General features: G+C 47.2%; 1 protein-coding gene across 2 annotated transcripts; it reads right to left on the bottom strand.

The window, feature by feature from the left end:
• Positions 1-18,751: 18,751 nt before the first annotated feature.
• Positions 18,752-25,955, bottom strand: LOC147850301 (purple acid phosphatase 2-like). 2 transcript variants are annotated; one of them, XM_087336457.1, is made up of 9 exons: positions 25,853-25,955; positions 24,720-24,973; positions 21,326-21,529; positions 21,097-21,208; positions 20,748-20,971; positions 20,140-20,278; positions 19,842-20,062; positions 19,590-19,711; positions 18,752-19,102 (listed from the first exon to the last, which is right to left on the bottom strand). In XM_087336457.1, the coding sequence occupies exons 2-9, from the start codon at positions 24,921-24,923 to the stop codon at positions 18,916-18,918; spliced, it is 1,413 nt and encodes a 470-aa protein (XP_087192583.1). In that variant the 5' UTR covers positions 24,924-24,973; positions 25,853-25,955; the 3' UTR covers positions 18,752-18,915. The 2 variants fall into 2 exon arrangements, with proteins under 2 accessions (XP_087192583.1, XP_087192584.1); XM_087336458.1 differs by lacking the exon at positions 25,853-25,955 and adding an exon at positions 25,697-25,720.
• Between the last annotated feature and the right edge of the window lie 326 nt (positions 25,956-26,281).

Below are 26,281 nucleotides of genomic sequence, written 5' to 3'. Positions count from 1 at the left end.
TATCCACCGGAGCATTGCTAGGTCCGGCGTCGCGCATCCAGAAACCATGCCGAGTATCGGCAGACAGTCCGTCTCGATAATTACCTCCGTCCCAATCAGGTAGTCCCTGTCGGCCTTGACTGCCGAAACGATACCCCATAGTTCGCGGTTGACTTGGGCGTATCCTCGCTGCCGCTTGCTCAATACCTTCGCCCCGAACCGGATCGGGAACTGTATGCCGTCCTCGTCCTCCTGGTTGATCACCCACCCGATCCCAGTCGGGCTCGTGTCCACCATCATGTAGATGGGGACTCCCTTGCCGTAAACTGCTTTATGGAGAGCTGGCGCTACCGTAAGCGCCTCCTTTAGTCTCCGGACTGACTCCGTGTGCTCCGTCCTCCACTCAAAGCTACGCCCCCCTTTCAATAGTCCGTAGAGGGGTTCCGCGACATGTGCGTAGTGCGGGATCCAGATGTGGTAGAACGCTGTTGTGAAGATTTTCGTCCATAGGCGGAAACCGGGGTGGAATAGGCAAATCGGTGGTGTGCACCATGTGCACATGTATACTAGGAAATGGTGTATAGAGATAAGAGGGGAAATTTTATCCCACATTGTAAGGTCCCTCCCTCCTTGGGCTATAAAAGGAAGGGAGGGGTCACTTATGAAGGGGTTGCCTAATTTTGAGTGTGAGTGTGGTATACCACTTAGTCTAGGGTTCTCCTTCTTCCCATTTCGTTTTAGGGTTAGGGTTCGCTTAGGGTTTTCTTATTCTTCTTCTTCCTACTAATTCGCTTACGGTTTCATATATCGTGGGGTGTGGCCTATGCGGCCACGATTATTGTAATCATTCATTTCTTAATAGAACTTCTTGTTGAGTATCTTGACTCCATCTTCTTCTTCTTCTATCATAATGTCATATTCGTTCTCTTCTCCTCTTGAGCTAATCTTCCATTTGTACCTTTATCCTCTTCTCCCTAGTCCAAGACCCCCGTGGTCCCGCCTAGGATCTACATGTACTCGCGAAACTTCGTGACATCTTTGGAGAACGCTGTCGAGATATTACGCAAGTGCGTGTGGAATAGAGGCGGGACCGCGGGGGTCTCGAACCAAAGAGCAAGCGAGGGAGGAGAAAGAGAGAGAACCGGCTACGCAGGACCGGGGATACACAGGGACACGGCCCTTCAGCACGGAGAACGCGAACAGACACCGACACAGACGGATGCGAATGACTAAATATGTGTATTAACAAAATGGCTAACACGACTACAACCCCCGATGGGGCACAGGTTGGTTGCAACCGCACAGGCCGGCGAACAGATGCCGATGCCTGTTCGCTTCGACGCACAAACGGGGAAATGGGGGGGGGGTAGCAGGTCGGAGGTGCTGCCGGAAGCACTCGGGCGTTCCTCGAAACAGCGCGAGCCTCCCCGGAACCCTGCACAGAAAGCTTTGGAGCTCAAGAAGGAAGGAAACAGAGAGAGCGAAGCGTCCAGAAACGGTCCGACAGCACTTCGTCCTCTCCGCGCCAGATCCCTGCAACAGCTCTTTCCCGCTCCTTATATAGGCCGACGAACAGGCCGTCGTGTCAGCTTTATTCCCTGTCCCTTTTGGACAGGGATCCGCTCCGTTTTTCACGGATCCGCGTAGTTACGCCGCCGACTCGTACAGTTCGCGCGCGCGACCGAAAAGACTGTTCGCGCGGTCTTTGTCTCCACTTGAGTTAGGGCCCGTTCCTGCCGATTATCCTCTCAATTCGTTTCTATGTACAACTCGGAGCGTGCGCGCGTGAAGAACCGGTTCCCACGCCTTGGTGCGCCGATTCCGCCTATGGACGGTTTTCTTCACGACATCCGCCCCCACCTAACCGCGCATCCTCCGGTATGCGCCAAGAGAGTTGGGACGGAGAAAACCGGCCCGTCTTCATTCCTCGCCCGTCGGTTCTTCTTCATTTTCGGATCGTTCGTCACTGCCGACCAGGAGAGCCGGGTCTGGCTCGTCGTCGTGTCGCTTCTTGAACGCTTTGATCCGCTTCCCTGCAACCGGTATCGCCATTCTCGTGCCGTCAAGTTCCGCCAGGTGATATGTCCCGTTGTCATTGGCGCTCCGTACCACGTAAGGCCCGAACCACCTTCGTGCGAACTTCCGTGTGGCTCGGTGCTGGTTGTCGAGGCTGCTGTCGTAGACGAGCACCCAGTCACCTTCTTCGATTTTCTTCGGTCGTAGCCGGTGCGTTCGGTCGAACCGGGCTTTGTTCTTTGTCCTCGCCACCCGGAGCTTCTCCGTAGCCAGTGCCACGTCCTCCGGCCTCCGCTCGAGCTGTCGTATACGTGCGACCAACAACTCCTCCCGGCTCATCTCGTCCCTCCAGTCGACCGTTGCCCACGAGGAGATCGTCCGTTCAATCGGCATGATCGGCTTCTGGCCGAACATGAGCTCCGTCGGCATGTACCCGGTTACCGAACTGTGCGTGGTCCGGTCTGCCCACAAAGCATAAGGTAGCAGCCGCGGCCAGTTACCGACTTGGCCTCCGCATGCCCGAATCAACGCCTTGACGATCGGTCCGTGTCCGCGCTCCACCTTTCCATTCGCCTCCGGATTGTACGCAGTGGTGAGCGAGAGCTTGACTCCAAGCCGGTCGAACAGCTCCGCGGCCTCTTCGGCGTCCAACTCCCCTCGGTCAGCCACGATCTTCCCGACGCACCCGTACCGGCATATCACGTCCTCGACTAGGAACCGACACACGGCCGCGGTCGTCTTGTTCTGAAGGGCTCGGCCTTCCACCTGGTTCGTCAGGTCTTCCCGCGCTAGGACCAGATACCGCATCTGTCCTACCCCCATCGGCATCGTCACCAGATCTACCATCCATTTGAAGTGGATAGTCGGAGGGTACGTAGGGTGAAGCCCGTCCCGGTGTCGGACTATCGAGTGCATCTGACAACTCTCGCAAGTTGACACGAACCGATGCACGTCCCGGTACAATCCCGGCCACCAGTACTTTCCCTTCAGCTTCTCAAACGTCGCCCACGTTCCACGGTGTCCAGCCCAAGGGCTGTCGTGGTAGGCCGCCAGTAGCTCCTCCTGTTCTTCCTTCATCGCCACCACTCGGAGCGGGACGCCGTCCCTCTTCTTCGGGTGCTTCCATAGATGCCCATCTCGGAGAAAGAATCGATATGCTTTCTTCCGGATCCGGTTGGCCTCGTCCTTCGTCCATGACGCATCGGGCGTCATCGTCTTCAAAAACCCGCCGATCTGCAGCCATTCCCCGTCGTACTTGCTCGCGTCGAACTCGTTAAGCGCCGGAGTGCTCATCCCGTCGGTCGTTATGTATGCCGCCTCGAAGAAATCCACGCCGACTTCTTCGTCTTCCGAAACCATGCCGCCCTCGTCGTCGAACCTCGCCCTCGAAAGCATGTCGGCCATGGCGTTGTCTTTCCCGGAAATGTGTCGTATTTCCGGGTCCAGGGACTTGATGTACGCTATCCACCTGAGCATCGCCAGGTCCGGAGTCGCGCATCCGGAAACCATACCGAGAATCGGCAGGCAATCCGTCTCGATGATCACTTCCGTCCCTATCAGGTAGTCTTTGTCGGCCTTAACCGCCGAAACAATACCCCAGAGTTCGCGTTTAACCTGGGCGTACCCTCGCTGCCGTTCACTGAGGACTTTCGCGCCGAATCGGATCGGAAACCGATTGCCGTCCTCGTCTTCCTGGTTCACGACCCATCCGATCCCGGTCGGACTGGTATCCACCGTTATGAATACCGGGGTACCCTTCCCGTAAACCGCCTTCCGGAGTGCCGGTGCCGCTGCAAGGGCCTCTTTCAGCTTCCGGACCGATTCCGCGTGCTTGTCTAGCCATTCGAACCTTCGCCCCTTTTTCAGCAACCCGTACAGTGGCTCCGCGACGTGTGCGTAATGCGGGATCCATATGTGGTAGAACGCGCATGCCCCCAGGAATCTCCGTACTTCCGTGACCGAGCTGCAGTCGGGCTTCATCGCGGAGATGGCTTCTACCTTCGCCGGAGACGGTTTCCGGCCATATGGTCCGCACAGGTGTCCGACCACCATGATTTCTGACTGCCCGAAGGCCGACTTCTCCCCGGAGAAGGTGAGTCTCGCATCCTCTAGCCTTTGCAGCACCTTCTCGCAGTCGTCGACGTGCGTCGCCACGAATCGCCGGCATCCGTCCAGCCCGATCGTCTCGTCCTTTTCTTCCACCGGGCATCCCTTGATCGGGATGTCGTCCAGAAACGGCATGGTAATGTCCGGGACACAGTCCCTCAGAACCTTGTTCATCGCATTCACCATGTGGGCCACCGAGTTGGTCCCTCCTTGCGGCAGTGTACACATCCGAACTAGGCCGAGGGGAGTTCGCATCGTCGTAAGGTCTCTGCTCTCCACGGCCAGCTGGAACTGGTCGTACCCTGAGTATAGATCCCCGACCGAGTAAATTGACCTTCCGGCGAAGGCCTCCGCGAACTCGTCTATGGTCGGTCCGATTCCTGCGTTCCGAATGGTCACTCGATTGACCGGCTGCAGGTCCTGGATGAAGCGCAGCGAACCGTTTTTCTTCGGTACGGTAAACCATCGATTCGAATATGGGGCGCTCGACGGCTCGAGAATTCCCATATCAACTTTCTGCCTCAGCAGCTCCATCAACTTCGGGATGTGAGCTCTCGGAACCGGGATTGGCTTGAGATTCCATGGTACATGCGGTACCGTGAATATCACCATCGGCTCCACGATCGTCGGGTCAACGCACCCGATTTCCTCCGGCGAGAATGCGAAGGCTTTCCCGTGCCTTCCGAGCATTCTCCGAAACCGGTCTTCCTCCGTCGGCAGTAGGAACCCGCCCCCACCGATTTTGAGCTCTCGGAGCGTCTCGTCAGTGAAGGTGTGCCCTATGCAGGCCGGATCTCGTAGACTAGGGTCTGATGCAACCCCTTTGATTCTCGACGCGCTGTCCTCCGGTAAGGGTGCCGCTACTGGCCTTACCTTCCGGTCCACAGTCTTGTACTTGGTGTTTACATGGGCCGTCCGAACTGACTCGAGCCCTCGACCGAAGTCCGCGATGACTTCGTACATCTCCTCGGAACACACCGGTATCGTCCGGTCGTCGTTAAGGCCTTCTTCGACTACCTTTCCCAGCATTCCCAAGGTGTCGTCGAATGAGACCGCCTCCACGGCTCCGTTGATTTCCTCGTCCGGGCCGAGAACTCCGCACGCTCGAAGTCTCGCCTCCGTCTTTGTTTTCTCTCGGCCGGCGATGCCGACCATCGCACACGCTCCGTTGTCGGAGAACAAAAATTCCCTACCTATGGTACAAGGTTTCTTCGGTTTTATCGTACAGGTGTGGGGTTTTCCCGGGGTGTCCGGACTGTCGCGGCCCCACGCCTTGGCAGCCCTCTCTAAAAATCCTCTCGGTTATCGGAACCGAGGGAGTCGCGGTTACGCTCGTGGTTCGGCCTAACCGTCAAAAACTGGACCGAATGGCGGCCGTCCTGGCTCTTGACCCGCGCATAGGCCGAACCATTGTCCAGCACCTTGGTCTCCATTCGCGCCGCCGTGATGTACGGCTCTCCCAGTATGACCGGATGCGAAGACGTCTCCTGCACGAAGAAGTGCTGGTCAATCTCGACGTCGCCGATCTTGACTCGCACATTCGGACAGGCCCCGTGCAGTTCCTCGGTGGCGCGCGTTGCTGCCCTTATTTTCCACCCGTGCTTGGTGTTGATCGGCCATTTGCCCTTCTTATAGAAGTCCATGGACATCAAATTGATCTCCGATCCGTGGTCCACCAAAGCTATCACCGGTTCCTGGACATCGCCGATCTTCACCGGGGTTTCCGTGGTCGCTCGGGCCCAGTGCGGTCTCGAATAGTGGCTTTCCGCCCACTCGTCTCCCAGCGCCATGTCGTCTAGGTGCGTCGTCCGCACTTCCACCGGTCTTTCCGGTTCTGTCTCCGTTGACAGCCTCTTCCGTTTCACCAAGTCCACGATGGAGTCGTGGAACTCCTTCTTGGCGATTCCAAGCACCTCCCGTAGCGACAGCTCCACCTTGCTGTCGAGGATCCGTTCCTCCAGGACCTTTCGTAAGTCCGTGGTTCTTTCTATCTCCGTCCCCAGACGGTACCCGCCCTTCTGGGGTTTATCTTGCGTACCGGCCCTGCCGGCTTCGTCCCGTCGTGGCCCGGACCGGGTCTCGTATCGTTGTGAGGGCCCGGTCGTCCCGGGTTTTCCCACCCGCTTCTCTTCTACCAGAGCCTCGTAGTTCCGGCAAGCGGCTTCCACGAAGCCCGTCCTTTCCTCGACCGGGTCGCTCCACCCGGTCATCTCCCGTACCCGTTTCTCCGCACGGTCCGATTCCTCCCTTTTAAGCCCTGCACCGGCAAGGCCTTCCAGCATCGTCGGCCAGAATCCGGCTTTGCTTTCCTTTCGGGCCTCGCCGCCCCCGACTCGAATGCCGGCCGACGCCGAGTAGTGGACGGTTTCCGCGTGTCGGGCCGCCGCCTCTTCCATCAACCTTTTCATACCACCCTTTCCGTCGTTTCGGCTCAGGGCCCTTCGGGTGTCGCTGGCATGCACCCGTCCTTCCCACAGGTACACCACCCGGTCCCTCAGCGCCTCCGCGAAGTCGCCGCAGTCCTTCCGAACGTGGCCGACTTCATCGCACCACATGCACCTGTTTCCTGCCGCCGGCCGTCGGTCACGAGCCGGTTCGCCTCCTTCCCTTCGGGCCTGCGCGATTTGGAGGTCCTTTATCGCCTTCGTCAATTCCTCCAGCGCCGCTCCTCCGGTTGAGCCTCTGACTACGCCGGTCGAAGCCGAACCGGTTTCCAACCACTCCCGGGTCTCTTCCTTGCGCACCTGTGGCGCTGGTTCGAGCTTCCTTGCTGCGACCGAGCCCGACCCAGTCGCCCCGTTATCCGCCCATTCTCGCCGTTTGTCGAAACGGCCACAGACCTTCCTGACAGCCGCCCAGTCGGTAGTGAGCCCGTCTTCGGTTTCCAGCAAGAGGCCCACTTGCTCCCGATCCCGCTCGTCGACCGACTTGACAAACAGCAAGACCCGGCTCGTGTCCAGGATGGTTCGGTCGAGCGCCGAAAGGCGCGCAAAGTTTTCCTCGAACTCCCGGAGGAGTGCCGACGCGTTTCTTCCCTTCCCCGGGGACTCCACCCATTCCATGAACCTTCGCTTCGAAAGCCGGAGCGCGTCGTCCAGCCCGTATTTCTCTAGGAGCCGACCTTCGAACTCCTCCTAGGTACGGCTCTCCGCCCGCACCTCGAGCACCTCCGCATGGATGCTCGGCATTGCCACTCGGGGAAAACCGGCAAGACGCCTTTCTTCCGGAATGTCCCGCATCAACATTTCTGCACCGTAGGACGCCAGATACTTCGTGGCATCCCTCCCATCGAACCGGCCGATCGTGCCGACGACCGCCTCAATAGCTCTGTCGAGGGCACCGGTACCCTCGCGCGCGTTTACGATCCGATCCACGGCCGAAGCCATGGCCTCTGCGAGATCCGACCCCCTCATCTTCTGCTCTTCTGCCGCCTCTTTCACGTCGGGTTCACCAAAGATGTCGAGATATTACGCAAGTGCGTGTGGAATAGAGGCGGGACCGCGGGGGTCTCGAACCAAAGAGCAAGCGAGGGAGGAGAAAGAGAGAGAACCGGCTACGCAGGACCGGGGATACACAGGGACACGGCCCTTCAGCACGGAGAACGCGAACAGACACCGACACAGACGGATGCGAATGACTAAATATGTGTATTAACAAAATGGCTAACACGACTACAACCCCCGATGGGGCACAGGTTGGTTGCAACCGCACAGGCCGGCGAACAGATGCCGATGCCTGTTCGCTTCGACGCACAAATGGGGAAATGGGGGGGGGGTAGCAGGTCGGAGGTGCTGCCGGAAGCACTCGGGCGTTCCTCGAAACAGCGCGAGCCTCCCCGGAACCCTGCACAGAAAGCTTTGGAGCTCAAGAAGGAAGGAAACAGAGAGAGCGAAGCGTCCAGAAACGGTCCGACAGCACTTCGTCCTCTCCGCGCCAGATCCCTGCAACAGCTCTTTCCCGCTCCTTATATAGGCCGACGAACAGGCCGTCGTGTCAGCTTTATTCCCTGTCCCTTTTGGACAGGGATCCGCTCCGTTTTTCACGGATCCGCGTAGTTACGCCGCCGACTCGTACAGTTCGCGCGCGCGACCGAAAAGACTGTTCGCGCGGTCTTTGTCTCCACTTGAGTTAGGGCCCGTTCCTGCCGATTATCCTCTCAATTCGTTTCTATGTACAACTCGGAGCGTGCGCGCGTGAAGAACCGGTTCCCACGCCTTGGTGCGCCGATTCCGCCTATGGACGGTTTTCTTCACGACAACGCGCATGCACCCAAGAATCTGCGGACCTCCGTAACCGACCCGCAATCATTCCTCATCGCGGAGATGGCATCTACCTTTGCCGGAGATGGTTTCCTACTGTAAGGCCCGCACAGGTGTCCGACCACCAAGATCTCCGACTGCCCGAATGCCGATTTTTCTCTGGAGAAGGTGAGTCGTGTGCTCTCGAGCCTCTGCAGCACCTTCTTGCAGTCGTTGATGTGGTTCACGACGAACCTCCAGCATCCGTCTGGCCCGACAGTCTCGTTCGCATCTTCCACCGGACACCCCTTTATCGGGATGTCGTCCAAGAATGGCATGGTGATGTCTGGGATGCAGTCCCTCAGCACCTTGTTCATTACGTTCACCATATGCGCCACCGAATTCGTCCCGACTTGCGGTAGGGTACACATCCGTACTAGGCCGAGAGGAGTTCGCATCGTCGTGATATCCCTGCTCTCCACGGCTAGCTGGAACTGGTCGTACCCTGAGTATAAGTCACCGACCGAATAGATCGATCTTCCAACGAAGGCCTTTGCGAACTCCTCTATGGTCGGTCTGATCCTTGCATTACGGATGGTCACCCTGTTGACCGGTTGCAGGTCCTGAATGAAGCACAACGTGACGTTCTTCTTCGGCACCGTAAACCACCGATTCGAATATGGGGCACTCGACGGTTTAAGGATGCCCATCTCCACCTTTTGCTTCAGAAGCTCCATCAACTTCGGGATGTGAGCTCTCAGCACCATAATCAGTTTGAGATTCCACAGTACATGCGGTACCGTGAAGATCACCATCGGTTCGACGATCGTCGGGTCCACGCACCCGATCTCCTCCGGCGAGAACGCGAAGGCTTTCCCATGCCTTCCGAGCATTCTCCGAAACCTATCCTCCTCCACCGGCAGTAGAAAGCCACCATCACCGACCTTGAGCTCCCGTAGCGTTATGTCGGTGAACCGGTGCCCTATGCTAGCCGGATTTCGTAAACTTGGGTTCGACGCGACCCTTTTTATCCACTCCTCGCTGCCCTCCGGCAAGGGTGCCACGACTGGCCTCACCTTCCGGTCCACAGTCTTGTACTTTGTATCCACGCGGGCCGTCTGATCCGACCTGACCCTTTCCCCGAAGTCTGCGATGACTTCGTACATTCCCATCGAACTAACCGGAACAATCCGGTCTTCTCTAAGGTCTTCACCGATCACCTTTCGCAACTCGCCCAAGGTGTCGTCAAAAGAGACCGCCTCCACGGCGCCGCTAATTTCTTCGTTGGGGGAGAGGACTCCGCATCCCCTGAGCCGCTCCTCCGCTCGCTTCCTCTCCCGGCCGCTAACGCCGACTATAGTACAACCTCCGTTTTCGGAGAACCAAAACTTCCTACCTACTCTACATGTGTGGGGTTCTTCTGGTACGTCCGGACTACCGCGGCCCCACGCCTTGATAGCCCTCTCTAAAAATCCCCTCGGCTGTCGCCGCCGAGGGTCTCGCGATTCCTCTCATGGTTCGGACGTACGGTCATGAACTGGACGGAATGGCGACTGTCTTGGCTCTTGACGCGCGCGTACGTCAAACCGTTTGTCGAATACAAGTGTATAATGGACGTATTCACACTATCCCTTTAGGCCATTTGTGTAATTATCATAAAGGGTAGTTGCCCTAAGTCGGTCACTATATATAGTGACCTTGTAACCTTTTTGTAAGGTTGGGTGTTGTATTATTGCTTTGTGGAATAAGAAGTCTTTTGTGTGTGTGTGTGTCTCTCTCTCTCTCTCTCTCTCTCTCTCTCTCTCTCTCTGTGCACGACCTACAATCTGTCATACGCAGGTATTCAACAAGAATCGAATGCTTCTTGATCTTCCGCATAGACGACCTCGTCTCCAACATCTGGTATCAGAGCCTGCACAGTATTCGGTCCTTCATCCCGCTGTCGGCCGTCGTCTCAGCCTGCACAGCATTCGGTTTCTTGCGTCATTCGAAGAAGAGAGAAGAAGAAGAAAAACGAGGCTTGCATCTCATCGCGTTAGATCATCTTCGCTTGGAGTAAGCCAGCAGGTTGTACTCTGTTCCTTGTGATCGTAACCGCCCGAGGTGAAATCCCCTTGTGCAACATTGACACGATCGTGCTCCACTCGGTTAAACAACATCCGAAAAGGTCATTAAACGCTGCTCGCCGCTCGTTGTAACCACTCGGTGCAGATCGGTCTCAAGACAACAACCCCAATTCGCGCTTCATCCGGCTGATCGACATTCGGGAGGATCAGTTGAATCTGTCTCTCTCGTCGCTGCAGCCACCCGAAGCAGAATCGGTCCAGATAATCGGTTTCAATAATCGGTATTCGGCATATATATATCCGAAGCGAACCGGGCTCACTCCGACTCGGCAACATTCGGGAAGACCAGTCGGTTCTGTCCCTCAAGCTACCGGAGTCAATTCGAGCAAGTTCCGAAGCCGAACCGACTCGGGTTCAAATCCGACTAGAACGATATCGGGTGAGCCAACCGGCTGCACTCCAACAAGGTTCGTAGTCAACTCCGAACCGAGCTCCGTCAACCGAAACCAAATTTGATGGCATCAACATCCGGCTCGTCAGAAATGAGTCTACGCAAGTTCGATGGATCGAACTTCAACTTCTGGAAGGAACAAATGCAGGACTATCTCATAGTCAAGGGGCAAATCGATCCCATCGAAAATGAAGAACCTCCAGAAGGATACAAACCAATTGAGTGGCAGAAGCTGGACAGAATCGTCCGCGCCACGATTCGGATGCACCTATCGGAATCGGTATACTTTACGGTGCAATCGTGTACGACAGCATTCGAACTATGGAAAACACTGTCGGACACTAACGAAAAGAAGGTCGCCGCAACAAAGATGTTTCTGATCCGGCGCCTCTACAACTTGCGGATGAAAGAATCCGACTCGGTTCAAGCACACCTAAATGAGTACGAAAGCATAAGCTCCCAAATCTCGTCACAGGGGACGGCAATCGAGGATGAACTCAGAGCAATGATACTCATGAGTAGCCTTCCCTCATCATGGGAAACTTTCGTCACAACCGTGTGCATTGACGACGGTGTTGGAGACGGTGTTGGAGACGAGGTCGTCTATGCGGAAGATCAAGAAGCATTCGATTCTTGTTGAATACCTGTGTATGACAGATTGTAGGTCGTGCACAGAGAGAGAGAGAGAGAGAGAGAGAGAGAGAGAGAGAGAGAGACAAAAGACTTCTTATTCCACAAAGCAATAATACAACACCCAACCTTACAAAAAGGTTACAAGGTCACTATATATAGTGACCGACTTAGGGCAACTACCCTTTATGATAATTACACAAATGGCCTAAAGGGATAGTGTGAATACGTCCATTATACACTTGTATTCGACACTCCCCCGTAATGGGCGTATACATGGGTTATCTAAGATTACAGGTATAGACTTAGGTTCTCGGACATATCAGCTTTGTTCGAGTCGGCAGGGTCCGAAGGCAGAAGACCGAACTGGTCGGGTCGGAACAGTTGAAGCCGATCATTGAGGAACTGATGTCGGTTGTCGGGAACCATCCTGCGCTGTGTCCGGCTCTAACCGGACTGGTTTGTCGTTACGCCCATCTGATGCCGAAGAGACCGAAAGCGGTCTGCCGAAAGACACTTGGTCATTCCATCTGCGACATTGTCGGTTGTGGATATTTTCTCTAGACCGATTTTCCCTGAAATGACGCAGTCCCGAACGAAGTGATATCGAACGTCGATATGTTTGGAGGCGTTGTGGTGAACCGGATTTTTCGACAAGGCAACAGCACCTTGACTGTCGCTATAGACAACTGGAGCCGAGTCATGGTCGACTTGTCGAAACGTGTGCGCCAGCCGACCGAGCCACAAAGCTTCTTTTGCTGCGTCGGACGCAGCTACATATTCTGCTTCGGTCGTTGAGGTCGCTGTGCACTCCTGAAGTTTCGACTTCCACGAGATTGCTCCATTGCCGAATTTGAAGCAGTATCCGGTTGTTGATTTTCGACTGTCTATACAGCCGGCGAAGTCCGAGTCGGTGTAACCGACTACGCCTGAGGTTCGGTTCGGACCGAAAAGAATGCCATGGTCTTTTGTGCCAGCCAGATATCTGAACACATGCTTGACTGCGTTCCAATGCGATCGGCCAGGATTGTGCATAAATCTGCTAACGACTCCTACGGCATGAGAAATATCAGGCCGTGTCGCGACCATCAGGTACATAAGGGAGCCGACTGCCGGTGCATACGGTACCGACTTCATATCTTCCCCCTCCGGGCCGGATGTCGGGCAGTCTCGCTGAGAGAGCCGAAGATTCATTGGGAGCGGGGTTGAAGCAGATTTGGCTGATTGCATGTTGAAGCGTTCCAAGACACGTCCGATATAGTCGGTCTGAGACAAAAAAAGATGTCGTTTATCGCGATGCCGACTAATCTTCATGCCAAGGATGTGTCGTGCCGGACCGAGGTCCTTCATGGCAAACTTCAACCGCAGTTGCCGAACGAGATCGGCAAGTTCGCCCGCGTGGCGTCCAGAAATTAGCATGTCGTCCACGTAAATGATGAGGAAGATGGGTGATCCATCTTGAGCTGTGTTGGTGAAGAGACAATGGTCCTCATCGCTTTTGGAGAAGCCGATCGATTGGATGAAGTCGTCGAACTTCTTGTACCATTGTCGCGGTGCCTGTTTGAGGCCGTATAGACTCTTCCTGAGTCGGCAGACTAGATGTTCTTGGCCAGGTGCCACGAAGCCTTTTGGCTGCTCCATATAAATTTCCTCCTCGAGATCACCATGGAGGAAGGCTGTTTTGACATCTAGCTGAATCAGCTCCAAGTTGTCGGCTGCCACTACGCCGAGTAGAAAACGAAGGGTTGTCATTTTCACCACTGGTGAAAAAATCTCGTCGAAGTCGACGCCATATTCTTGTCGGAAGCCCTTCGCAACTAATCTGGCCTTGTACTTTGGGGTGGTCGAATCATACGTCTCTTTTAGTCGATAAACCCACTTGCAAGGAAGAGCACGTCGGTTCCTAGGTAATTCGACCAGATCCCAAGTCTTGTTTGCCCGAATGGAGTGCATTTCCGACTCCATCGCCAGATGCCAGGTGACGGAATCGACAGATGTCGATGCTTCTTCGTAAGACGTCGGTTCGCCGGCGTCGGTGAAGAAAATTCCAGGAGAATACCTCTCCGGAGGTTGCGACAGTCTCTCGGATCGTCGAGGTATGATTGGACTGGTCGCATCGGGTATCAAGGTCGGATGGTCCGAAAGCGGATTGTTCTGCTGTGCCGAGTCGGAGTTGTCCGAGTCGGTAGTGTAAGGTTCAGCTACCCGTGTGTTGAGAGCGGGGCCTTCTTGAAGGGTCGGCACATCGGAAAATGTTACCCTTCGGACTTCGATCGGTTTTTCGACTGATGGATTCATAGCCGACTCGTTGAACACAACGTCCGAACTTCGGACGATTTGTCTGCGTTCGGGATCCCAGAGTCGGTATCCCATTTCGCCGTCGGATCCATATCCAAGGAAAATGCATTTCCTGGACCGAGGTGCAAGTTTTCGGCGATCATCTTTCGGAATAAGGGCGTACGCCTCGCATCCGAAGATCCTCAGCTTGTCGTAATTCGGCTTACTGCCGATCCATCGTTCCTGAGGAATTTGAAGTCCTAGAGGTCTACTTGGCGACATATTGATTATGTGTACTGCCGTGAGTAGAGCCTCTGCCCAGAAGCCATCCGACAGTCCGGAGTGTTGGAGCATGGAAACTATCCGTTCTTGGATTGTCCGATTCATTCGTTCTGCAATCCCGTTTTGCTCCGGACTGTGTGGTGCCGTAAATTCACGTCGGATGCCGCGTTGTCGGCAGAATTTGACGAATTCTTCTGATTTGAACTCTCCCCCATTGTCTGTCCGAAGGCATTTCAGTTTTTGGTCAGTTTGATTTTCTACCATAGCGAGCCAATCGGAGAAGATCGAGAAGACACGATCTTTGGTGCGAATTGGATAAGCCCACACCTTTCGAGTCGAATCGTCAATAAAACTGACGAAGTAAGAGGCACCGCCAAGAGACTGATGCGGCATCGGGCCACAGACGTCCGAGTGGACCAAATCGAGAGGTCTCGTTTCTCTTGGTGCTGATGTCGGGTGTGATGCGGCTGCTTGTTTGCCATACTGGCAATGCTCGCAGAATTGATGGTCGGAGAAGGAGAGTTTGGGGATGTATCCGGCTCTAGATAGATGCGTGATGCCGGCCTTGCTGAGGTGTCCTAATCTTCTGTGCCATAGTGATGACACAGGAATATCCACCAAAAACAGGTTACCCTCTCTGAGCGTAACATGTAACGGATACAGGGAGTGTATCTTGGGTCCTCTAGCAAGCAGGAGGTTCCCCCTGTGGAGTGTCCACCCTCCCGAAGAAAAACCGGCACGAATGCCGTCTTCATCTAGTTGTCCGACTGAGATCAATGGCCTTGAGAGCTCGGGTACATGTCGGACATTGTGGAGTACAAGTGTAGAGCCACCTGCAAGGTTGAGCTCTACTGTGCCGATTCCGATGATGTCACAGTGTTGCGAGTTACCGACTCGAACTGAGTCGGAGTGACGGATCGTATATTGCCGAAATTGGGATCGATGAGGAGTCACGTGAAATGACGCGCCCGAATCTAAGAGCCATGTGCTCGACTCTTCAGTCGTGAGTAGAACTTCTGATCCGACTGGATTTTCGATTGATAGTATATTCGGGTCGTCTGGTAGCACATCAGCTGAGAAGCTGACGTAATTGATCTCCTCATGCCGGCCACTCTTCTTGTTGTTCTTGTTCTTGAGTGCGCGGCAGTCGGCTTTGATGTGTCCGGGTTTCTTGCAATAGTTGCAGATTCGGTTATCCCGTGACTGGCTCCGTCTTCGCTGACTATTCGGCGGCCGTGAGGAATCTCTTCCTCGTATGTTCGATCGGTCTGTCGAACCTTGTACTACATAAGCGTCGTCTGTTGACACATCTTGAAAGAATGGGGAAAGAAAAGGACTATCGTTTAGTGAAAGCATATCCAGGTGTAGAAGATAGTGACACTTTTAAGAAATTTAGCCACAAAAAGGATATCACCCGGGATTTATACTATAATGTCTATTATGGTGATGTGGTTGAGATGATACACATATTGCTAACGAAGAAATACATATTATTGATTGTTGACATACCATACGGATTTTTGTATGGTTGGATCAACATATGATGATGAACCATTTATGTTCAAACAACTTGAGAAGATGATGAAAGATTTTGCACAGGAAATATCCTTATGGAGAATTGTCATATTCCATAGCATGGACCAAGGATAGTCTATAGCACAGGCCTTGAGATCTCATTGCAATGGGATAGAAAACCTTGCTTAGTAAGGAATATTTATCTTACATGGAGAATTTTAATTTTCCCATCAATATATTCTACATAATATTGATTTTTGTCATTTGAAATGTTTTCCAATGAAGGAGATTGGATACTAGATTTGTTCTTTGGCTCAGGTAAATTATTATAACTTTGTTTGTTATGCCTTTAGAAATCAATATAGTTTATGTTTAGCTAAATCAATCCGCATTTTAAATTGTTCATGTGTACTGCATCTGCATCTGCATTGGAGTTATTCAGAAATACAATTGCACTTAAAAAGGATGATGAGCAAGTGAGTTTCATTAACATGAGGATTAAAGCCTTAACATTTTCAATCTGCATCCCATGAACTTATTCCTCCATTAGTTGGTGAACCTAGGGAGCTTATTGATTTTGTCAACGAGCTATTTGAGGACCCTATCATTGCCAGCCTATATGGAGTAGATACTACTTCACAAATTTTGTTAGGGAGTTCTCAAAAGGAAGAAGTGGAAAGCAGTGTGGATATCCTGACAACTGTTGATATGTTCAAATTGATATATATTAATGTTCACGTCTAAGTTTGACAGTTTTAACCGTTTATGAATATTGTCTACATTTTTGGAGTTGTGGATTTATCAAAATTGTTTATGAATATTGTCTACATTTCTTGAGTTGTGAATTTATGGATGTTGACGAGCACTAAATTTATAGATGATGACACTAAGGATTCCAGTGTTACCTCTTATACTTAAAACATTTTCAAGTCTAACAATAGATGTCCACTTTTGGAACCTACGTCTCCTCAAGATGGTGCAACCATTAATTTTAACTTGTGCCTTGAGTTAACTACATTTCATATTTGAAAACTGTCGATGTTTAAACATTTATTGAAAAACTATTCAAGAATCTATTAGTGGAATACATTATCCCTTCCACTTATGAACGCGAACGTGTTTTGTCTCTTGAATACCTTGTGTTTTTAGTAATCCACGAAAGCCCTCGATTAGAGAATCCATGAAAACCTGTGGCGATGTGATAGATATTATGGAGAATAGACTCTCTCTCTCTCCCTACATATACATGTGCAAGGGTTGATTCATTCATTCTCAACTTTTGAACAACCATGGGGAGACTATAGTCATGACTCATAACATATAGTAAGGATAAGAACATAAGGAAAAAGATGAAAAGGAAGAAAATGATGCTTACAGTTTGAGCTCTCTATGGAGTTTCTTGAGGGATTGTGCATTCATGTCGAACCCCATATATCTATGATTCTCCAAACAAACAACAAAAAGTGGAGCGAAGAAGAGGAGAAGTTGTGTGTGTGTGTTTTTTCACATCGTAAATCACTTCCCATGGAAAACGTTAGTTAAGTTAGTTATTCATTTCCATTCTCTTGTTTCCCTTACCCCTCCACATTACTTTAATCTCGTGAATATGCCCTTATGTTGTCCACCCCCAAATTTTTCTTACCTTTGTCTCTTTTAGAGGTAGGATGAAACTTACTAAAACAATATACCCAAATGCCCATCTAAGTTGTGACATGTAGCTTATTGCATATCAGGTGGCGACCAATTGCAATGAATTATCATCAAAACTCCTCGAAAACACATGTACCATCTCATTTTCCTTAATCTCCTATCAAGCCCTTGTCTACTCTAGGAATCTAATCTAGCTTTTTGTTTATTAAATTATCAAAATTCCTTCAACGTTACTCTCAGTTTTTTCTTCTTGTGGCATGCCCCTATGTTTTTTAGTTATATCATCCTCACATCTTTGTCATTGGCATTATTATTATTATTATTGTCAAAAACTCCTCAAGCACTGAAGTGGTGGTTTGGTTCCCTTTGCTTCAATTGTCCAAGTTCTCTTTGATTTTGGCCACCCATAACACCTTCGCCCACTCTTCTTCCAAGAACTATTCCCATAACTCCTCCAAGAACTTCATATGTGTGCAATGAATGTTGTCTACCCCATTAAAATTGTGATGGAAGTAACACGCCATTTGTTTGATACCCTTTCCAAAACCAAGTGATTATGAAGGCTCTAAAACTCTAGTTTGATCTCACACCTTGTATATGGCATGGTGTTTCACCTAGGATTATGATGCATGGGAACTTGCAATAATACCAAATCAGTTTCACTCATCACAAAAACATTCAAAGCATTGATCTTTTGGCCCTTCTATTTGTCATGGACTTTTTCACATTGATTATGACCCATAGACTCAATTTCATTACCATTTTTTTTCCATTACCAAATTAGTTTCACTCATCACCAAAACATTCAAAGCAATTATTCTTCTTCATCCATATCCCTCAATCACCTCATCTATTGCTAAGGAGTTCCTAATCTAAGCATCATTTTACTCCTATGCAAAGGACTCAATAACTAGGAGTAAAACTTTTTTGAAGATTTTTATCTACCATCAAATTTGATACATAAAGTTTGACGGCAATAAGCTAGCCTTAAAAAGAGAGAATTTGCAAGACTTATTAAGTGCTTTTGGTTTATAAAATACTTGGCATCATATAATATTTATGCAAATCATTTTCCTAAAGCAAGGGTTTAAATTAATATCACTACTTTAGTAAGGAAAATAAGACAAGGTTACAAAGATTTAAGCCTGATATGTAATCTACACTAGACTCATATAAATTATTACTCATTGTGCTTCAGCATTATTTCCAAGGATTCACTCACCTTCATTTGTGGGCCAATGTTCCTTACCTAGGTTCACCTAAATTTGGACAATGGACTACTTTCATACCTCAAACCTAACCAAGAGATTTAACCACATTTATTCCATTGAATTAAAATTTATAAACATCAGCCCACATGTACCAAAATTTTAGATATTTGCATAAATCCACAAGCAATTAGTTGGGTCTGACTACAAAATATTTGACAGATTTGTAGAGATAAACACAGTATATCCTTCGCAACACAAAATCTTTCCTTCACCTTGGAACACATAAGACATCAAGTTCAATTACTCTCTATACAGTAGCCCAAATCTTCGATATAATAATATTGCTCATTATTTTACTCGATCCTTACACTTGTTTTCCATTATTTGTTATTGAGCCAATAAGAATCAGCCATTTGGAACACATAAGACATCAAGTTCAACTACTCTCTATATAGTAGCCCAAATCTTCGATATAATAATATTACCCAATTATTTTACTTGATCCTTACACTTGTTTTCCAATATTGGTTATTGAGCCAATAAGAATCAGATATGACTGCCTCTCCATCTTGATTACGATGCCAATAGAATAATGCATGCGTCCGGTTCATGATATCGAAAATACCATAGCCAAAACTAGCCTCTCGAAATGCCGAGTACTCGGGTTGTGGCTCAATGTATCTGGACACATGATCAAATAAAAACTATATGCATTCACCGACAAATATAAGCCACCAAAAAATGTCATAGAAAGACCTACAATACAAGCTATCAATATATGCATTATTATATGTAAGCATTTGCAAGAAAAAGGATATGCATTCACACAAAAATAGCATTGGAAGACATTACAAGCTAGATACGCTACAAATCTATGCATTCACATGATACAAGCTACCAATATATGCATATCCACAAAAAATGGCATATAAAGACAGTAGAGAAGCTATCAATCTATGCATTTGCAAAAACATGGTACATAAAGTGACAAATGCAAGCTATCCAACATATACAATAACAAAAGAGTTCATAGAAAGATACAAAATAATATATATATATATATATATATATATATATATATATATATATCGCACAAAATACAACATATTATATGCATCCACAAAAGGGGAAAAAGAAAGATAAACAATACACCATGAGTGGTTCTTACTGCGAAGCAAGTCCTTTTATATTCCCTCCATCTCCAATGACAACATAGACTGGAGCATCATCATTCAAAACCGGTAAACAATCACCATTAACCAAATCAAAGTTAATGTTTGATACAGGGAACTGCAGGATTGCACCAAAAGATAAGATTTGTAAGACTTCAAAAAGATAATTCAACCAACATATCCCAAAAGTAGTTAAAAACCTTCAAAAGTTTCAAAGGGTTTCAAAAAGCTCTTCAAAGAGAACATACCGTTCTTTCATAGGCATGCACATGTCCTGAAAAAACAATATCCACTTTGTATTCTACAAACCATGCCTCAAAGACATTGCGCATTGCCTCCCCTTCCAGATAGTGAGCTGAATTGCTACTGTAAAATGAGATATGCATTATAATAATGAGCCATGGCGTCTTTGTTCTGTCTACTTTCGGAAGCTCTTCTTTAAGCCAGTTGTACTGTGGACTAGATCTAACTGTCCAACAAAGATAATCACATGCTAAACATAACGAGAAGGAAAGTAGCATTGAAGTTGAATGAAGGTTTCCTCACCAAAGGAAGAGTAAGATGATAACACAATAATATATGCTGGGCCACGCTGGATCGAGTACCAAAGTGGAGAAGTGCCGTTTGAACGTGCATAAGGAGTCTTTAACCGATGTACATAAGCCTTGAAGTCACCATACTCTCCCTAGAATATAAATATTTGTTTCCATTTTCCAAATGAGAAAAAGTTAAATATGCAAACACAGAAAAATGAAAGCCTTGTAAGATATTCGTTCGGTGTTCAAATCAATCACTATCCGGTGAAAAGAAAGGAAGAGAAAACTAAAGATGATAAGAAATGTCAAGAGAAAAAAGAAGATTTAATGCAAAACTCATAAATATTTCCAAAAAGGAAGGAACCAAAAAAGATCAAGCCTTAAGTGCAAAACTCATAATGTTAGCAAAAAACAGTGTGGAACTCACAACTGTGGAAGAAAAAAACGAAAAGAATAAAGATTGACGGGTTAAACTCACAAATGTTAGGGGATTTACAGACTGCAACAAATAATAGTGCAAGTAAAAAACTCATAAATGTTAGGAAAGAAAAAATAAGGAACTGATGTGCAGAACTCAGAGACATTCGTGAAAGGAAAAGGGGCAAAATATTGACTTACAAATTCTGGGCCCCATTCAATATCGTGGTTTCCAACAGACCATATCCAAGGCTGATATGCAGTGCTACGTTCAACAAATCGACCCCATGTATCCCACCGATTATTATCAAAAAATGGATACTGGTCTGCATATGAACAATCCCCGACAAATAAAACTGTCTGGCCTTTGCTTTCCATATAATGTTGTAAGGTACGATTGGAGTCTGCTGTCTGCCCAATATCTCCTGAAATTGTATTTGATTGAATGATAAAATCAGATTCAACTACCAGGACTTTGTTTGCATTGATTTAAAATTGCAAGATAAATAAAATCCAATTGCCAAAAATATGGGAAACAAAAGTTGATCACCAATAAGTCCAAAAGTGTAAGGGACATCTGGCCCTGATTCCGGGGGTGTAGTGAATGAAAATTCACGAGACACATCCACATCTCCAATCTTGTAGAAATAGGTTGTACTATACTGTGAATAGTCCATCCAGTACAGGATATTAGAGACGTGTAAACCAGCTTTCTAGAACACAAATTTTAAAAGAAGTTCAAAGTAAGAAAACAAACAAAAATCTCTGTGGCCGAATACCTCAAGATCTTGAATAGTGCAATGATGTATAAATCCAGAGGTATAATTATATGCAGAATATTGTATGGCAGGCTCAGCTGTGGTGGCAAATGAGTAGTTTTCAGCGCTGGTGCCATAGTAAACAATTGAAGAACCAGGATGATCAGGAGTCACCCATGAGATGATGACAGACGTCCCATAAACATCCCCTTGTGTAATGTGTACCTTTCCAAACAAAACTGCCCAATCAATTTTATTTTATCACGTTATGTGCATACATTATAGGTGTAAAGACAATATCTCACAGTGTTGGATCATTGTTACTAGTTGGATACACCTACACTAGGAGATCATTGGAGCGGCCTCTTTATCCATGAGCTTAGAATAAGGGGACTGAGGGTGATAACTTGATATTTCATGTTGGTATCCAGATATAGCATCATGGTTGGTCACACAGTTTTAGGATAGATATACTACCCTGCGCTCAGAACTGCTCAAATGGACTGGCCTAGTGTCTAAAAAATGGAAACATGCATTATTAAATCAGGCAATAGCACAAGGTTTAACTCAATATTTGGCAAGATAAATGTACCAAGACACTATACGGAAGGAAAAGAAATGAGCTCCCTAACTATTCCACTATTATGTCTTAATGCATGGAATGAGATTGAGAAAATTCAAAAGATGTTCTTAAGGAGGCAATTAGGAGTTAAATGCACTACCTCTTACCAGGTAATGCTCTTGGAAACAGGTGTTTGGCCCATAGAAATATCGGCACTCCAAAGAGTATATAGATACATTACAAAGGTCAAGAATATGCCGAACCATCAATTACCACATCTTGCTTGGAATGTTGGATGTAAGTTACAAAAGAAAATGGTTTGGAGTAAAATTCTCTCATCCGGTTGGGTTGTTGACATAAGAAAATGGTTTAGAAGATGGGGTGTAGATGATCTTTTAGAGCTTTCGGGTGATACTATGTAGTATGTAATGATTGAGGAAAGGCTGGTGGAATCATTAACGATGAAGTGGCAAGATGCTAAGAGGACAAAGCTAGAATATTACATTGCAAATGTCAACCTTGAATGTTAGTCTCAATATAATGCAAGAACGCCTATTGATCGTATCCAACCTTATCTCATTACAAATATGAGTAGTAATGCTCATAGAGCCCTTACACTACTTTGCACTCGATCTCACAAGTTAGGTATTGAAGTTGCATCATGGTATCAAAATGTAACAAATTTGAAGGCATGTAAAGTATGCAATCAAGGAATGGTAGAGGATGAACGTCACTTGCTCTTCACATGCTCTGCATATAGTGCAATTCATTCAAAATATGTGACATACTAAGAGGGAGTGATAACTTAAGTACGATACTTAAGACACCACCTAGAAGGTTGAGCTCATATGTGTATGCTTTATTCATGCATAGAGACTTTGTACTTTAATGTATGAATACCCTTTTTTAGGAAGGAGACACATATCAAGAACACATGTATACTCTGGTCCCATACGTCAAAATTCGTCTCTCTATGGACGATAAAAATTCTAATTCTAATAGTTAAACTTCTACAGTTGTTTAGGGACTGGGATGAAAAACGCAACAAGAGAACTGTGGGACAATCAAGTTTCCGACCCAAACCCAACACTATTCACCATCTTGTTTTTCTGTGGGTCGTAATGGAAGCGGGTCGCCTTAAAGTGCAACCATTGTGTTATTATTTTTAATAAGTCTTCAAACACAATCCCAACAACTTGGGAGTACTACTAACATGCATGAAATAACCGCAGCCCAGCACCAGCAAGTAAGAAGAGGGCCAAAGACAAATGAAGGCTTTTCTAGAGAGGTCATGAGCACCATGGAAGTGAAACAAGGATGCCCTCTATCACCTACTATATTCAGTCAATGTATCTGTCATCTAGAACAGTTCATTCACGAAGCCATAAGAGAACATGGAAAACCAGCCAATGGACATTTCACAGTATTGGTTCTGATTTGCACACATGATGCCTTGCTTTTGGCAACTGAGACTGAGACTGCAAAAGCTTTTAAATATGGTACACATAATTTCCGAGCATAGGGATCTGGCAGTCAATGTGGCTAAGACCACAGTCATGGTGGTAAGCATTGTCAAATCTGAAAGTTAACAGTTGGTAGGGTATGGTGGAAACTCTGCTTTACAAAACTGAGGTTTGGTTACAAAGTATTTCAGCAAGCTTGTGGAATGAAAAAGAGAATAAACAAAAGAATTCCTACACTGTTATTTCGCTTTAGAGACAACAACCCCATGCTCAGTAATGCATGCAGAAACTTGAAGAGAGCGAGACATACCATTACACTGATGCTATATATTTTTTCGACGTATCAGAAACAGAAGAACATGTTCCTTTGGAGTGCCTCACATATGACACCATCACCAGGAATTCGCACAAGGTTGTACTAGCTTTCTAGAATTCCCAAAGAGGAACAAACCATCATCGAAAACAGTATGCATTTTCATTCATCTCAACTTAATCAGAGAACCAAACTCATAGAATATGTCAGCAATGAGATTCAGAAACAAACTTGCCTTTTTTATTTCCAGGTTTCATTTTTTATATTCGTATTTTATTTCTTCTTTTCTTTCTACCATTTTAAAATTCTCCCCCACACAACTAAGGAGAGTGCTTTATAAGATTTGATTGGTTCCACAGGTCATTTTTGGTCCCCTTGGACATTAATATATTATCATCATCATCTTGGATGCACCACCTCTCATCTCAGCTCACTCAAAGACTAGTGAAACAGCACACAAGACCTCATTCAGCTAAAGACTAGGAATACATGGATAATGGGAACAAGAGTCAGAGATGAAGATGACCTTCTGTCAAGAAAATATTTTCCACATCACAGAGATGACCTTTCTTCTGAAAACTCCATAGTAAGGAATTTCTTTGGATTTGGTTGAAGAATTCTATGTGAAGAACTCGGCAGTTTTTTAGTTTATATACAAAATTTGATCGTTTGGTCATCCCAAACTCTGGTGAGTTTGTTGCTTTATTTCTAAAAAGAAAAAACCTTTATGGCAATGTCTTTTACCAAGTCATGGAAACAATTGCTCCTTAAACAGAAAGAGCCAGAAAATCTTGATGAACCAAGATGATTCTTTCTGGGACAATTATCACACAACTTGCACGCAGTTTCCCTACATCATTGTACTTTGAACACAACCTTGCAGTTAAATCAGGCAACTCTGGAGTAGTATTTTGTTTAGTGATTTATTTACTAGGCATGGTATAAGACTATATATATGGATTTATAAGGAGATTTATCAGGTAACACCTTTGGTCTCATTGGTCACTTTAGCCTGCTTATGATGTTAAGTAACATTTTACTTCCCAACATATGTGTGTGTATCATGCCAGAACAAACCTGTTGTGGAGCATTGAAGCCAGGGGGTTCTTGAAAGACGTCTGCATCCAAAGGCATGTCAATGTTTCCCCCTCGGGAGCGCACATACTCGCTAGTAAGACCTCTTCCTTTTCTCTGAGCACATACCACATTTTGTGAAGAAAAGAAAATTGTCATGATTATCGTCAACATGAGCCACACAATTGCCTCTCGACACCGCGCCATACTTTGCTTAGAGTGTATCTTTAACAAGATCTTCCTTTGCCACCTTATTTCTGCTAATCATTGATTTGCCAATGGTTACACTTTACCATCTAACATTTTCCTAGTATTGTTCTAATTTGTAAAAAGTAAATTTACAATCACATTTATTTGTTTGCTTTCTTTTTATCAATGTACATATCCAACAAAATTATATATATCTATGCTTCAAATTACATCCATTCAATCATCCATCTTCAATACAGAAAAGTTGAACCATAAATTTTAAGCCTGAACATATGTACATGCATGCAGCCTGAACTACATACATATGTACGTAGGTACATAAATACATACCTGTATACCTACATACATACACACATATTGAGAGAGACATACATGCGTACATACATTGCCTCTGACCAATGAAAATAAGGCTCTCATATATTCATACAGTCTTGCATGCATCTATCCGTATATATACACATCTCTATATGCAAATGTACACATATATGTATATGCATACATCAACATACACACATGTATAATGAGAGAGACATACATGCGTACATACATACACACATATTGAGAGAGACATACATGCGTACATACATTGCCTCTGACCAATGAAAATAAGACTCTCATATATTCATACAGTCTTGCATGCATCTATCCGTATATATACACATCTCTATATGCAAATGTACACATATATGTATATGCATACATCAACATACACACATGTATAATGAAAAGCCAATCTTTTGTTCTCGGGAGGAATTTTAACAGATCCCTACTTCACGCGATCCACAGAGTTGTTGAGAGAACCATCATATACAAACATATAGAACAAAAGAACACGCGGAGAAGAAGAACAAGAAGAAGAAAGATATGAAAAAAACATGCAATTGAGTCATGATTAAAGGAACGCTTTGCAAAGATATGAAAAGTACCTGGTGAGTAGGGATTGAAGCCCCGTCTGATCTCTCGTTATCTGCGGGAGGGATGATTCAACCCCTGTATATATATATGTGTGTGTGTGTGTGTGTGTGTGTGTGTGTGTGTGTGTGTGGTGTTGAATCATCCCTCCGCAGATGAGGAGAATGGGAGGAAGGAAGTACGAATGACATGCTGATGAGGGGGGACCTCCTGCGTACGACGTGAAGACTGAGGTCTGATCGATCTCTCAGTACTACTATCAGCACGAGATTCATCGCCGCATATGCATATATGTATGTATGTATATCATTCATTACGTACGTATGTATGTATATGTCATTCATTACGTTTGTTGCTTTACTCCTGCATCCGAGACTAGAAAGAAGGTCATGAGGGTTTAGGGTTTAGGCATGAGTTCAAGCCCTAACATTCCACATTTTTGG

The sequence above is a fragment of the Azolla caroliniana genome, unplaced genomic scaffold, assembly GCF_043228905.1.
Source record: "Azolla caroliniana isolate FFs.n. ecotype wild unplaced genomic scaffold, voAzoCaro1.0.p SCAF_21, whole genome shotgun sequence".
In the NCBI taxonomy this organism is placed as follows: Eukaryota; Viridiplantae; Streptophyta; class Polypodiopsida; order Salviniales; family Salviniaceae; genus Azolla; species Azolla caroliniana.
Note: the sequence above shows the minus strand (reverse complement) of the source record. Positions and strands in the feature narration are given on the sequence as shown.

What these genes read in the sequence shown, in the direction of transcription:
- LOC147850301 (XM_087336457.1), bottom strand. Translation starts at nt 24,923, where the DNA reads ATGGCGCGGTGTCGAGAGGCAATTGTGTGGCTCATGTTGACGATAATC. An exon ending in GCTTCAATGCTCCACAACAG is followed by an intron (nt 21,530 to 24,719) that starts GTTTGTTCTGGC and finishes TTGTTTGGAAAG; the next exon opens with GTACACATTACACAAGGGGA. An exon ending in TTACACTTTTGGACTTATTG is followed by an intron (nt 20,972 to 21,096) that starts GTGATCAACTTT and finishes ATACAATTTCAG; the next exon opens with GAGATATTGGGCAGACAGCA.